This window comes from Dermacentor variabilis, chromosome 6 (assembly GCF_050947875.1).
Source record: "Dermacentor variabilis isolate Ectoservices chromosome 6, ASM5094787v1, whole genome shotgun sequence".
Classification (NCBI taxonomy): Eukaryota; Metazoa; Arthropoda; class Arachnida; order Ixodida; family Ixodidae; genus Dermacentor; species Dermacentor variabilis.
The window spans coordinates 166,883,398-166,897,700 of NC_134573.1; the positions used below are offsets into that span (position 1 = coordinate 166,883,398).

The 14,303-nt window shown below is 51.1% G+C and overlaps 1 protein-coding gene across 1 annotated transcript in view; it reads right to left on the reverse strand.

The window, feature by feature from the left end:
- The window catches only part of LOC142585681 (uncharacterized), a 31,833-nt gene that overhangs the window by 1,268 nt on the left and 16,262 nt on the right, over window positions 1–14,303 (reverse strand). Inside the window, exons 2-4 of the mRNA XM_075696628.1 lie at window positions 10,543–10,715; window positions 4,669–4,721; window positions 574–3,447 (exon numbers count right to left, since the gene is read on the reverse strand). Of these exons, the coding sequence (XP_075552743.1) occupies window positions 574–3,447; window positions 4,669–4,721; window positions 10,543–10,570 (2,955 nt within the window). The 5' untranslated portion in view covers window positions 10,571–10,715. The remainder of the gene's footprint in view (window positions 1–573; window positions 3,448–4,668; window positions 4,722–10,542; window positions 10,716–14,303) is intronic.

Below are 14,303 nucleotides of genomic sequence, written 5' to 3' on the forward strand. Positions count from 1 at the left end.
TGGTCTAATTAGTGGACAAAGCATCCTTTCTGTTTGGCTCTGCCGCATCGGGGCGTAAGTTCTGGAGAGGGGAGCCTGCATTAACTCGATCATGTCGCTTTCTTTTATTTGCATTTTTTCGTCAGCTCTTAGCTTTATCAGACGGTTCTGTCTTCTAAGCACTGACTGAGCACAGTTCCAATGCTGTTTAGCTTCGGTGATCAGCCGAGAACCGGTGTGTTCAACGTGATATGGCTGATGGCTATGCTTCACTTGTACGAATAGCACCCACACACGAGCAAAAAAGCACTGCCTAGGATACTGATCTTGACAGTAGCAGCGCTGTGCTCGGTGGGACGCCATTTTTGACCAGAACGTTGGACATAAGCCCTATGATAGCAGCTTTTGTGGAAAGATGTGTTTGCCACAGTGTAATCGTGGAGTCGGTGGCTCCATGCTAAACCGTTGCTACATCGCATTACATTTCTTTTCAGCCTTGGTAAGGAAGTCGTTGAGTCTGACGAAATCTGGCACGCGCGAAATTCTTCCGCCCTATATATTTATAAAACACAGCAGCCCACTGCACACACCCACCTGGCAACCAGCCTCGACGTCGGCGAACATCCCTGAAGTACTCTGCTCGGAGCACTTGAAGTTCGTGAAGGGAATCTCGCTGTACGTCGGATAGTCGGAACCGGCGAGTCCCGGAAGTTTAGACCGGTACGGGTCGGGCCTTCGCGTGGGAGTCACACCAAAGTTTCCGGGAATGAAGACGACCCTGTTGGTCTTTCTCCTTGTCGCCGCGTTGCCCGACTGCGACGACGACTGGAAGTTCTGCGTGGTCGTTGGCCTTTGTACACCGTCGTTGCCGTCCACGGGCGATGCCGTCGTTGCTGAAAACGCTCGTTGTCTCAGCGCGATCTGAAAGTCATTGCGAAACGGCTCCAAGTTGTCCTGAGGATTCGCGTTGTTATTGTTCTGCGGTGTTGGGTTCCTCACGGCTGGAGGGGAGGACACTGGTGCCTGCGGTCGCGGTGAAGGAGCATTCTGGAAGCTGTTCTGCTGTCTTCCACGGGGAGCCTCCTGCAGGCGCTGGCTTGTCTGAACTCTGTCGCGTGGCGACTGGTCTACTCCCGCGAAGTTGTTCTGTGGTCTTGGCGGGCTGCTTGGGAACGCGTTCCTGTCTCTCTGGTTTCCTTGGAACGAGTCGGACGGCCTCTGGTTAACTGCGAAACCGCCTTGGGAGCGCTGTGCCGGTGTCTGTGAACTCGGCTGGTTGCTTGTAAAAGATGACGGTCGCCTGTCGTTTGACTGGAAGTTGCTCTGGCTGTTACCGAAGCTCTGGAATCTGGTATCCTGAACTCTTGAGTTTCCCTGAGCGTTGTTCTGGCTCCTCGCATTGCCATCGAAACTGTCCGGTTGCCTCGAATTGGAGGAGAAATCGTTTTGAGACCTTTGGTTTGCCTGGAAGTTGTTCGAGGGCCTGGGTGTTTGAAAATTACTTCGGGGGGACTGGCTAGTTTGGAAATTTCCTCGTGGCAGTGTGTTTGCTGGCGAAAAGGAGTTCTGGTTCCTCGGAGTCGAAGAACCCCGCGGCAGGGTGTTCGCTGGCGAAAATGAATTCTGGGTTCGTGGACTGGAAGAAAAGTCTTCTTGCGACCTTGGACTGGAAGTGAATCCATTCTGCGTCCTCTGGTTTGAGGCGAAAGTGTTCGATGGTGGGTCTACTGGAAAGACGTTTGGGCGGAAAGTCACCTGACTTCTAGCGTTAGGTGCCGAGAAATCGCGCGACCTGCCATTGTTGTCATCCAAGTTGTTCCTCAAGGATGACCGTGGTATCTGTGGGGCCTGCGGTCCCTGGAAAAATGATGTCGATGTTGGCCTTTGGGGCGGGGGACGCGGTGGCGTCGTCTGGAAGCTACCGCTGCGGAAGTTCAGCCGCGGCTCACTCTGTTGCCTGTCCCGAGTGTCCGTTAGTGGTGCAGACTTCTGCGGCTGCCTCGAATCCGAATTAGTAAAGTAAGTGACAAAGGAGTTCGTCACTGGTGTCTGAACCGGCCTGGGAGGTGGCGGTGGTGGGTTCGTCCTCGCTTGACCGTTGGAGTCCCTGAAGTTGAAGCGAAGCGTTTGGCCTGCCGAAGAAGGCGCGTTAGGGGCGCCAGCGTCAGCCACCGAAGGCGCTTGCCTTTGGTTTGCGAACGTCTGGAAAGTCCGTTCTGCGCTAGCAGTTCTCCGCGGCGGAGGGGGAGTCACTGAAGTAGGTGCGCGTGATGCAGGAAGCGTCGGGAACTGCCGCAACGCTTGGCTTCTCACCGGAGGTGTCGTTCTCTGTTCGGCGCTGGTGAAACCGGATCTGCCGTCGCCATCTCTCTGAGCGGACGAGGAGTCCTGATCGTGAGACGTCTCAAACTGGAAGTCGCCCCTGTTGGCGAGGCTGTTGTTGCCGAAGATCGCGGGCCCCGATGGGAACGACAAGTGGAAGCGGGTGGTTCCGAAAGTCGGCGCGGTCGGCGGAGATGCAGTAGGTGCCGGAGGCGCAGGCGGCGGCGGTGGCGGCGGCGGAGGTGGAAGCGGTGGCAAAGATGGTCTCCGGTTGTCCTGACCTCCGCCGAACGTCGGGCGTTGCTGGTTGAAGCGGTCGCCGCCTCCGTTAAACGGTGCAGGATCGTCGTCGCGCGACGACTCGCCGTCGTCACTTCCGGTCGTCCCGAAGGCACTGTTACTTCTGGAGCCCCCGCCGGCCGTAGCGCTGCCAGGACCAAACGTGAAGTACCTCGAATTCAAGTTGCGGTCCGCGAGTTCCTCCTGTCTGGCTGCACTCAGCTGCGCAGAAGAAGACCTGCCGGCGGTCGATTCCTGCAAGGCCGCGCGACGATTAGCTCCGACGACCGCCGCCGCGGGGACGTCAGCATCGCCTTCTCTCCGCTCCTGCTGGAAAGCGTCGCCGGCGCCGCTTACGTCGTCGTTTCTGGGCAGCGACGTGTGGTGCACGGTCGTCGTGCGGAACTCGATCTTGGGGCCGTTGAACGGCGGCAGGGGCGGAGGCGGATGCTTGTTCACGTCCAGCTCGCCGACGAGGTCGGGCCTGTCGTTCTCGGCTTCTGTGCTGGCCTCGTTGCTCGTGGTCTCCGAGGCCAGGAGAGTGGCGCGGCTGAGCTTGTTCGCCTTGTCGCTGGCGGCGGGGCCGGGGGCGACGCCGGTCTGGCCACTTTCCTTGGACGAAAGTGAGGGAGCGTCGCTCCTTCTGACTATCGCCGTCGACGGCTTGGCCTCGGAGGAAGGCACGTGGTACTCGGTCCGGCTGGCGTCGGCCGCTCCGTACATGCTGGAGAACCACGGCCGGTTTCCCATGTACACGATGACGCGCCTGCCCGCTCGGGGCGGCACGAGGGACGACTGCGTCGCGTTCCCATCGGTGGCCGTCTGACTAGTCGTGGCACGGTCTTCTCGAAGCGCGCCCGTCTTCGGCTGAGAGAGAGAGAGAGAGAAGAAAAGTATATACGTTCAGGTAGGTTATAAAAATGGCATTTAATGCATTATCATGAAATATTAAGTACAAAGTCCAAAATCAAGAAGGGGCTGACAGATGAAGTAGCACGCTGCGGTATAGAAGTTACATAAATAGGGATGAAGCGCCTCAGAAAAGCTGGCCAACGTTTCGATTATGGTAGGTCCGCCTACCCCGTTTATGCAAATTGAGTAACTATTAGTAAGCTCATCACAAAGCAGCTATGACTCCTATCGCTATCTTCGTTTACATTAAAGAAATGTATAAAAAAAAAACACCTCCGCTCAACCCGTATATTTTGTTGCGTGGATAACTTTCTGAAGGTGCACGATAACGGTCGTTAATTTTTCTTCGTTTTACCCCTATCTCGTTTATCTATCTATGCAGAACAGCTAGATCTTTGCAGCAATCGAACATTCTTTCGGGGTTTTTTGGATGGCGTGATGACAGCGTGAGCAACATATGCTTTGTAGGCGATTTACACTTTTCCAAGTACAACTGGAATATATAGGGTGTCCCAACTATCATGCACCAAGACTTAAAATTGTGCAAATACACGTAGCTGGACAGAACCAAGGCAATGTTGTTTGCCGTCGCGTAACGCCGCCACTCAGATTATTTTTTGCATTCCGCATAATTACAGAATTATTCTTAATTGATCTCAAATAATATAATGAGATGTAAAGTGTCAATGAGAAAATTGTAGAGCAGCATTAAAAACTCTCGACACGGCTTTTTGTTGCTCAATACGTGCTACATAAAAGTGTTTTTCCGAGCGTGAGAGAAGCCCGCGAATACACAAAATATTGCCACGCGACTGGCTGCTCGAGACACTTTGCGTGTATTCGCACGCTTCTCTCATGCTTGGAAAAACACTTTAACGTAGCACGTATTGAGCAACAGAAAGCTGTATCGGGATTTTCTCATGATGCTCTACAATTTTATCTTTGACCCTTTTAATCTAGTTGCAATAGTTGAGAAGTTGATTAAATAATTAAGGCTAATTATGTAATTGGCGGAATGCAAAAAATAATCTGAGTATCTGCATGCGACGGCAGACAACATCACCATGGTTCAGTCCAGTTGAGTTGCATCTGCATATCTTTAAAGTGTGGCTCAACTTATGTGGGATGCCCGGTATAGTGAAAAAAAAAAGAAAGAAAAAAACGGGAGTCACATACTTCCCCTTCGGCAGCAGGACAGTTGGTTAGCACCAAGAACAGGAGCACGAGGCCTAAGAGGAGAAAATAAAGAAGCAAAAAAAATTAATAAAGTTTCATCAGGCAGTCATGCGATCTTATATAGCAATCATGCGTCATCTTTTCCCGACAATCGCTTCGTATAAAATCGCTTTGTGCCTATAGTTCAACCCTATACACAAAAAGTATGCCTCTAGATGGAAGCATGTATACCTTCGCAGTTCGAGGCTATCCAGTTTAAAGAAATAAGGAATGAAAGAAGGGAACCTGTTTCCGCTCTCTTTTTTAAGCGCAAACAAAATGCCAGTTTCTTTCGTTGCTTAATAATTGTTACGTTTTCTGCCCGTTTTGGCCCCTAACGTCACAGGTGTCGGTTATCACGGTTTTGTTTCTTCGAAGCTACTGTAGCCTCGCAGTGCTGCCTGTCGCCTGCAGTTTCAGTATGGAATAATGACACAATGTAATTTTCTAATTAGTACCGTGAGGTTTTGTGGAGCTCGGCTTAGATTTGCAACGACTGTCGCTTTCGTTATCTTCGTCTCGTTCTGTATTTCTGGTCAATCTTAAATGAAATAATCTGGCAGCTCCTAAATGTGCCCGCAAAAACTGGCGGCTGTAAGCAATCTAGGTGCTGCAAAAAGGAAAGAAAATAATTTGACGAGCGTACTATGCGACCATAAAATATTTTAGCGCCTAATGCCTTTGGCGCTTGAATACAATGCAAGAAGCAAAGCTGATGTGGCAATATCAGGAAAGAAGAAAACCAGTAAGCTCGTGTTATATGCGAGATTTATACCCGGAAAGACGAATACAAAGCGGGAGCCCAAATAATACCTCCGTGAATACCACCTAGATCGCGGTATCCTCGAAGCGCCAGTATAATGTGCTTCGCTTTGTCTTCTTCTCTCCTTTCTCTCTCTCTCTCTCTCTCTCTCTCTCTTTACCTTTCATTCTCTTTATTTAGCAGGGAATATGTACTTATTTATTCCAGCTAGCATATCGTACCTCTAGCTCATCCATCAGTTTTAGATTATTTATTTATTTATTTATTTATTTATTTATTTATTTATTTATTTATTTATTTATTTAACACGCTACTTAACGCTGCTTAAATATCACCACTGCAGCAAATATACGCCGTCAAGCCCGTCATTCCTTTAATAAAGTAAATAGCTTTCTGAAAGCGATGGGCTGTTCACTTGTATTTACAATCATCGCCGACGGTTCCTGTACAATTATATTGGGGTTTGACATCTAATGCAACACTTATAAGATGCGAGAGGCGTCATGTACAGTGGAGGGCTCCGCACAGATAATGATCGCTTTGTGGTTCCTTTAACGTGCGCCGAAAGTTCCATGTTCATTCATTCATTCTTATTCATTCCATGTTATCGGAATGTAGCTGCCACTGCCTGTACCCTTGACCTCGCACTCAGCAGCAAAACATTACAGCCTCTGAGCTATCACTGTAACCGGCAATGCATTCGTTGCCTTAGTCTGCGAATAAAATAAATAAAAGTATAAAATAAGAAATAAAAATACATGATAAAATTTTAAAGAAGCACACGATGATGAAGTATATAGAAGAAGTGCGGAGAGGGAGCATTCAATCCCACTCCTTATTTTTCAGATCTTCGTTTAACTTCTTGAGCTTTAAATATCTATTCCGTTAATGCTTTTTCTTTGCGTGCACCACTCAATTTCTGGTCGGCTCCTCTTGGGTGTGTGCCATGGTTTGAGGCCATCATCGCAGTCATCGTCAAGTGGATGGACTGTAAACGCAAGCGCAACTTGACAGCAATGAGCTTGCACCTGAACTCTCTGATTCTGGCTGGCCCATATTTTTTTTCCGGTTCCTCACATACGCTGTCACATTTCACTGTCTCACCATCGTATATCTCACAGCCTTTCTATCGCATTGTTAAACGGCGCTAAATTCAGTCGGCACGTTGCCGAGTCCTGGCTCTTGCCTTCTGCGTATACGCAGAACAAAGCGGGCACATTGTTACATCCCGGAGCGACGACCGACATATATACCGCCGCGGATTCGTCGCGCTAAAATGACATCAGCGGGCGACATGATGGATCGTGTTCCGAAGGCTTCGTTCGGTCTCGTGGCTCGTCCCAAAGCAGTTATACGCCTTCGCCGACTTCATTAACGCAACGGGTCCCAAGCCTCGCGCGCGATAGCGTTCCGTGCCGACCGCTTGAGCTGGCTTTGAGCCGCACGCTGCTCAGGTCGCAAGTGTACGCTATATATGTGCTGGTGTGTCACGGATCACTCCACGGATGCACGAGGAAATCAAAGCGAAAAAAAGAAGAAAAGAAGCAATGGTGTCCGCGCGCGATTCGAAGGCAGTCGACAGCCGTGTCGTCGGCTTGCGTGTGCTGTCGTCGCTGTGAGCGCTGCATGCTGGACACAGGCAGCACACATTTGCGTGCGCATCAGCAGCTGTCTTCTGCCTCGCGCGCATGCAGCGGTGGTTGGTCTTGGTGCAACTGATACTGTACACTGACTACAGTTTGAGCGGGAATCATTAATCCTTAAGCGACATTAAGCGGTTGATTAGGTTAGGCTGTATCAGCAGATAAGGCTCCTGAAGTACGAAAGAAAAGTTTAATATTTTCCGGGAAAGGAGGCTTGGTGAGCCAGAAGATAACGCGAAAAGGGAAGACCGATGGCGACATCGCCTGGTCGTCCCCGCAAAAGCTCGCCTCGACGTCACGGATTTTGACTGCTTCTGTTCGCATCTATTAGTTAATTATTTATCCCCGAACAAGGGCTACGTTGCATTCTAAAAGGCCCAAGGTCTCAACTTGGCAGTTAAGTTCGGAGAACCTCTGTCCCCAAAACGGCCCAGATCGAATAATGTATGGAAATACGTGACGACACGCTGACATATTCTGGCGTTGAAGGTCCGGCGAGAAATTCAAGACAGGAAATTGGGACGCTGTCTAAAGATATGTGGTTTGACGAGCAAACAGAGTCATTATCGTTTTAGCGAGTCGACTTTACGCTACGATTTCCTGTGCACATAAATACTGACTGTACATTAGATACCCTCCTGCACCGTTTACGACTGAACGTGGGCTCACATGCCTCCAACTGCACCTATTGTACTGTGTCACCTCGGACGCTTCTGTGGGACACTTGCTCACAGATTGCCCATAGTATGACCAACAACGAGTCCATTTCCGAGATAAGTTAAGCCACTTGGACAGACGTGAGCTTTCCATTACGAAAGCACTTGGTCCATGGTCACGCCCTGCCAAACAGAAATGTGCCTTGACAGCCTGTACAGGAACTCTATGTGAATTGACTGTTTGACGCCTGGACTACTTGAAAAAAAAATGACATTCGTTTGTTATACGTCTTGTAGCACTTTTTTTTTTGTACGCTGTACACGAACTCTTACTTAATGCGGATACATATGGGTCGCTTTTCCTAGTTTCGTTTGTTTTTATTTTGTTTATTTTTACTTAGTATGTTTGTGTGTTTGTGACATGTGCGCGTGTATTTATCAACTGTGTATTGGGATAGCCGACTTTTATGCATCCTACCTACCCGTCGGTGTGCACGATATTAAAACAAAGCAACGGGCATCGTGCGCGCAAGCGCATGCAATTAATCAAACTTCGGCAATTAACCAATACCAGCGATCCTGAACTTAGTTAGTCGCGGCCTTCTGCAAAGCAAACACGTTAGAGGAGGGTAACGTTCAGTAGACAGCTCCGCGTAGAACGAACGTGCCAAGCGTTCGTCAAGGAGGTCTGTGACGTGACAGCAGTGCGCGACGAGCACAGGTTGAGCGTCGTTGCGGCGAACGAGGTCGCTGCAACTCGCATCGCCCGGGAGAACAAGCCTAAAACAACCGTCTCCTCAATTCGTTAGCGCGCCCGCTGCCGCTTTCGGCGCCAAATGAGTCTGCGCGGCACAAAGAGGGGCGAGACCGGCAGCTTCTCTATATATGAACAGAGTGCTATTGTTTGGTTTTAGCACCCGTCTCGACGAAGACGTACTATACACGGCGCGCCAAGCGGCGGAGCTCTGTGTCGATGCGAGGACGCTGGGCGAGGCATGGTCTATAGCCTCATGCGCTTCCTCTGTGGGGAACTGTCGAACCTGATCGTAACGGGGCCGCCGCCCGCTTTCTCTCGTACGCTTTCGGCGGCGGCTGACACCTGTCACCGTTTCGGAGGGGCGGGTTGACAGGGACGCTGCTGCCACTGTTTCGCAGTATTCGGGGTGGACCGCGCGACGGTCTTTTTTTTCGATGGCAGCACCACGCGGCGTGCCTTCCTGGTTGTTGCTTCGTATGAATATGCCGACGTATGTCTAGCATATAACGATCGAGAGAGCGCTGTGCCGTAGCGGGCAGAGTCGCGTTGTTGCAGCGCAGTGTATAGCTGCTGCAGTATCCCACCGACTCGAGAACCGCTCAGGTGCCAGTCTTGCCCCTGGAAACCCGTAGCAGGGTTTCGCAGAGGTTCGTCTATGAATTCGAACTGCTCTCGCCACGATGCATTTACAGTGGAGGCCGGAAAAGTCGCGCGCTTCTTCCCGAGTTGTGTCTAAAATGCAGCTGAAGACACGAGAGTTGTTTTTTCTTTTTCTTTCTTTTTTATCAGTGTGCTTAGCCGGCACATATTCGCCTACATGTTAGCTACTCTGCAGTGAATAGGAAGAAGGTAAAGAAGCGGTCCTCGAAGAAGGTGAAAAGGATGCACAAAAAAAAAAAAGAACACAAATAAGAGAGCTGCAATTCCAGCACTCTTATCAGACGGGAGAGTACTACACTTTGATCTTAGATCGGTAGGGTAAGCGCCCTAGTTGATGAAGGCGGGTGTCTGATACAGAACTTGTAATCCTGACAGTTTTTGTGGGACACGCTTTGCATTCTCATTAGTGATATAAGCAAAGTTCAATGTGGTTCCTTTTCTCATTGGTTGCGAATGCCAAAAGGTGAGTAAGACAGGGAATTCTTTCTCACCCAAATGCAGCACCTAATTTAAATATTTGCAGTCAACAGTACTTATTTGTCTTCTTTATATAAGACCGCGGGTAGAGGGGGAGACCATCACTGAAATCGCATATACTGCCGCCATTATGGTTTCTTTCTTTGGCGTCTCCCTTTGAGGTAAATGTATCTGAGCACGCGTGTATACATACACGATCACTTATTCCAAACGGCGTTCGCAAGCAGCAGATCGTTTTTCAACGACGAGCTTCAGAGATTCCTGTCTATACCAAGAGATAACAAGAAGAAATTAACAAAACACACACGAGAAGTGGTGTGTAGGAAGGGCAGGCTCATATAACGACATCCACTTGGCCACTGGCCCCGACCGAACAGGTCAAGTAAGCGTCAACAAAAGCCCGGGACCTTAATACAAACACCGCCACGGTCGTTTCGTAGTTTCATATAGGATGGGAGAGCGCCGCTCTTCTATTTGCTACGGAACGCACGGGCGCGCACTGCGTCACCCACACCTGTATCTGCCCTGTCGCCTGTGCCCCACGTCTCCCGTGGTCACCCAAGAATGTCCACGGGCAGGCGCGAATGCGAGGGGGTCGGTTGGGAGGGTGGAAGCGATGTCCCTGCTCAGCAGGTAGTGCGAAAGCGTCTCTCCGCGGGCGGGTTCTCCTTTGTTCCTACGCCGTCTTCAATAGGAGAAAGCGCCGTGCCCGCGAGAGGGCGAGCAGACCTAACTGGCACAACAGCGAGCTGCTATACTTCCTCTGTTCGCGGCGATCCAGGAAGCGGACGCTTCTTCCTATACAAGGTCGTCGCGGGCGCCTTCCTTCCGTCCCCCGGGGAGAATCGAGCGGCACGAGATAAAAACCGTCTCACTCACCTGTGACCCCCGCGGCATGGTGGCCCATGGCGCTTCGGCTTGGCAAAGCCGGCCGCCCGACGACACTCTCTCTCCTGGGTCGCTCTCTTCCTCTCCGTGCACCTCCTCCGGCTCCTTTGGGACGGTGTCCGAGGAAGCTGCTCCTTGCCTCCCGCTTGACCGGATTGCGGCGCCTGCGCATGGGGCAGGAAGGACAGTGGCGTGCCGTTGTGTCATCGGGATGCGGGCGACGACATGTAACGACCTCTCGCCGGCCTTTTCTGGTCCGCGGCTGCGGCCGGCTTTTACGGAAGCGGCGCAGGGACCACACGCGAGCGCGGTCGCGACGCTATAGCACGCGGTCGTGCGCGGTATGGCGCGCCCGCGTTCTTGCACGGAGCAGCGTCTTTCATCGAGCGCTGGTTAGGTAACGTCTTGCCTTTGCGTCACGCGTCGAGAGACGCGCTCCTCTGCAGGGCGATGCCGTATAGTGGTCAGTGATGGGAGATTAAGTATACTATACCACATGCGCACGACTCTATGCTATACATGTGCTCGCTTACGTTTTCTAAACCACCACAAGAAAGCGTTGAACGGCTTGCGGTTAGTGAAGGAGCCAAGGCGCTTTGCGATGGGGACAAAAAAAAAAAAAAAAAAAGGTCGCATAACATGCTGGAAACCAAAGTCCTCGGGACAGAGAACATATACAAAGACAACGCGGGACACAATCTTACACAGAGCTATCTGTCCTTTTCGCTACGCAGGAACATACCCAACAAGTGACAAACAACATCTATGTGCGATGAACAGAACTTGAGCAAGAAACGCTGTGTAATTTGCCGCACCCTCTTAGGCAATAACTTGGTACGACAGGAACATATATGTTCATCCATCTGTTCATATATGTTCATTCACCTTATACATCTTCAAGCAGTACGGCTTCCGTGAGTGTATGGGCGTGGGCAATGGTCTCTTCGACAAGACGTTGCACTATTATACCTTGTGAGTCATGACGCATCCGTTTCATCAAAGTTTAGTCTAGGGGCGGGCCGCGTCACTTCGTCTCGATAGCGCTATACGCGCGAGGACCTGAGCCGTGGGAAGATTAATCTCTTGCACGAACTCGCCGGCCGCCCCTCGACACAGAAACCCGGAAACGTCCGAGCACGCTCGCGAGACGTGTAATGCGCGGTAACTGGAGCAATATGACCCGCTGAGAAGGCTAGCGACCATCCGAAACCATGCCACCACGAGCCAAATAACACTCGCGCGTAGGAGTCCGTTACACACACACACGTACACACTCCTGACTGAAAGAGCCGTCAACGACTAGCACGACATAGGCGGGCCCATGAGGCACACATTTTCATCCATTTGAACTTGTTTTGTTTGTCTCTCATTCATACAGAAAAAGAAAAGAAGAAAAGAAGGCAGGTCTAGCCAACTAGCCTCGTCGTCTTCGCGTCGTCACGCCAAAACGATGTCGTTGCGAGATGAAGAAGAAGGCGTGCCGCGTGATGTTGTAGACAGCGTCGTACACGTTTACGAGGTTTCCGAGGGCTCTCTCGAGCGGTGGTTTGCCTTGCTTGATGGCGGCGACTCGTCGCCACATAGGCGGCGGCGCCGGAGCTGTGTGATGCACGTGGGCGTGCTACGGCGCGAATTCGAATACACGGCGCGTGAGTTTTCGGGGTCAAACGAGAACGGAACCGGGCGCCGCAGACGAGAGCGCCAGGTGCCTCTGTCGCAGCCGCTTTCTCGAGACTCGGCGAGCCGCTTTTTGACGAAGCGTGACGACAGCGCATTGCAGCGGACGCGCGACTCAGTCTGACATTTCGTCTTTTATATTATTATTATCATTACTATCATTATTATTTTGTTCTTGTTTGACATCTCTCCCTCTTGATGCGCCTACTCTGTGCGCGTGTCCGCATTGTTGCGATCGTAGAGGAGCGCATGACACGCTCCGCTTTTTCCTCGACAAGAAGAAGCAAAGACCGGCAAGCCTGGGAAGGTGCCGTGTAGATTTCGAAAGCTCGCGATCGTCTCTGGCACACGCGGTCATTCCGACAGCGCAGTGCGGATTGTAGTCGCATTTTGCTGTCTCACCCTTTCCACGATGCCTGCGTACATCGTGCACTTTTAACGAGCTCGGTCAATTTCCGTAGAAAAGCCTGGTCCAGCTCAGAGATGCTACACTTTCCACACAACGGTTTGGATCGAGAACGGGACCGGTGCCGTTATGGAGCCGAAAGGAAAGCTCGGCAGAAAGCTTTTGCTAAAATGCGCGCAGGTAATGATGCTCGGAGACAGGTAGTAAAAACGGGAAGTGATCCCACGTTTCAATGTTTGCCCTCATTCGCTCAAAATCTGCGATCCTCAGAGTGTAATAGATCAATTACATTCTCCTTTGCGCTGGCCTTCCCACACTGCGCGATGCTCTCAAACATGGCGGTGAAGCCCGTTCTAGGTGCGTGCAGAACAGGGAGACCTTCGCTCTATCTTATTAGAATTTTTTTTCGCGTCTGGCAAATGCACGTACCCTCTACCAGTGGCCACTTAAACATATTTATTCCACAAACACTTCACTTACACGTCTTACTATCACGCGGTCGCTTCAAAGAATCGCTGTGCCGCCATGTTTTGATCAAACCTAGAGCTGTACAGTGAAGTCACATTAAGAATTTGTTGATGGCTCGATATTACAAAACATAGATCGTCCTATTTGTATCGCTCTTGGTCCTCATGAAGTTTTATCTACGTGTCTGGACGTCCAAGCTATGCGGCGAATCCAATGAAACGTTCCTTCTGTAAAACATGCTCCCTGCCACGCTTGCAACCGACAAGGTGGCTTAGTTGCTGTGGCGTTCTGCTGCTGAGCATGAGGTCGCGGGTTCGACTCCAACGCACGGCGGCCGCATTTCAATGGAGGTGGAATGCGAGTGCGCTCGTGTAGCGTTATTCGGGTCCACGTTAAAAAACCCCAAGTGGTAAAAAAAAAAAATCCGTAGCCCACCCACTACGGCCTCTCACATCAACATTCTTTGACGTCAAACCCCATAGTCTGAAAAAAAGCGGGACTAGCTTTGCTTGGTGCGTTGCTTGGTTCGTTCTGCCACCACAGTTGTCGTTACTCGTGTAACTATACCCGTTTACACATAAGCACTACACACGTGAGCAGCAGCAGTATGCGGACCACGGGTAAATTCCGCAAGTTAATTGTTTTGCTGCCTCGGCATGCAACTGGTAGCACAGTATAGAGCGTGCCTCGGCATAACTGTGAGGACATCGTTGTATGCTTGCCTGTTCTAGGTTACGTTCCAGTAGGCAGGTAACCTAATAATGGTAAAACAGGAATCCGCGCGCTTTCTTTTTTCTACAGCTGCGCCCCGTATGCTTTTGCATACGGATATGCGTCCACTGCATCTCATGCGAAGCGCTCTATAGCTGTGCGTTGCGAAGCAGTGTAAGCGACCGTTGAGCGTATACGCGGCGCGTAACTGCAGTGGAAGCCATGCACGCCACATTTTAGCACCGTGTGTATTACGCGCCGCACTTTCCTCGCGCTCCCACCGTTACCGCGCTTTAGGCCCGGAGCGACGATGACAGTACGGGACCAACCCTCGGCTCCATTTCTGCAGCGAGCCTTCGCGGCCGCTAAAAAATTCTGCGCCACAGCGCTGTAGACGACGTTTCGGCCGCCGAAGTGTTCTCCGCTTCACCGCGGGCGCCCCGAGTGCATGCGTCGCGCCGCTCTGGCTTCTCCAGCGAAGCCTCTCGGA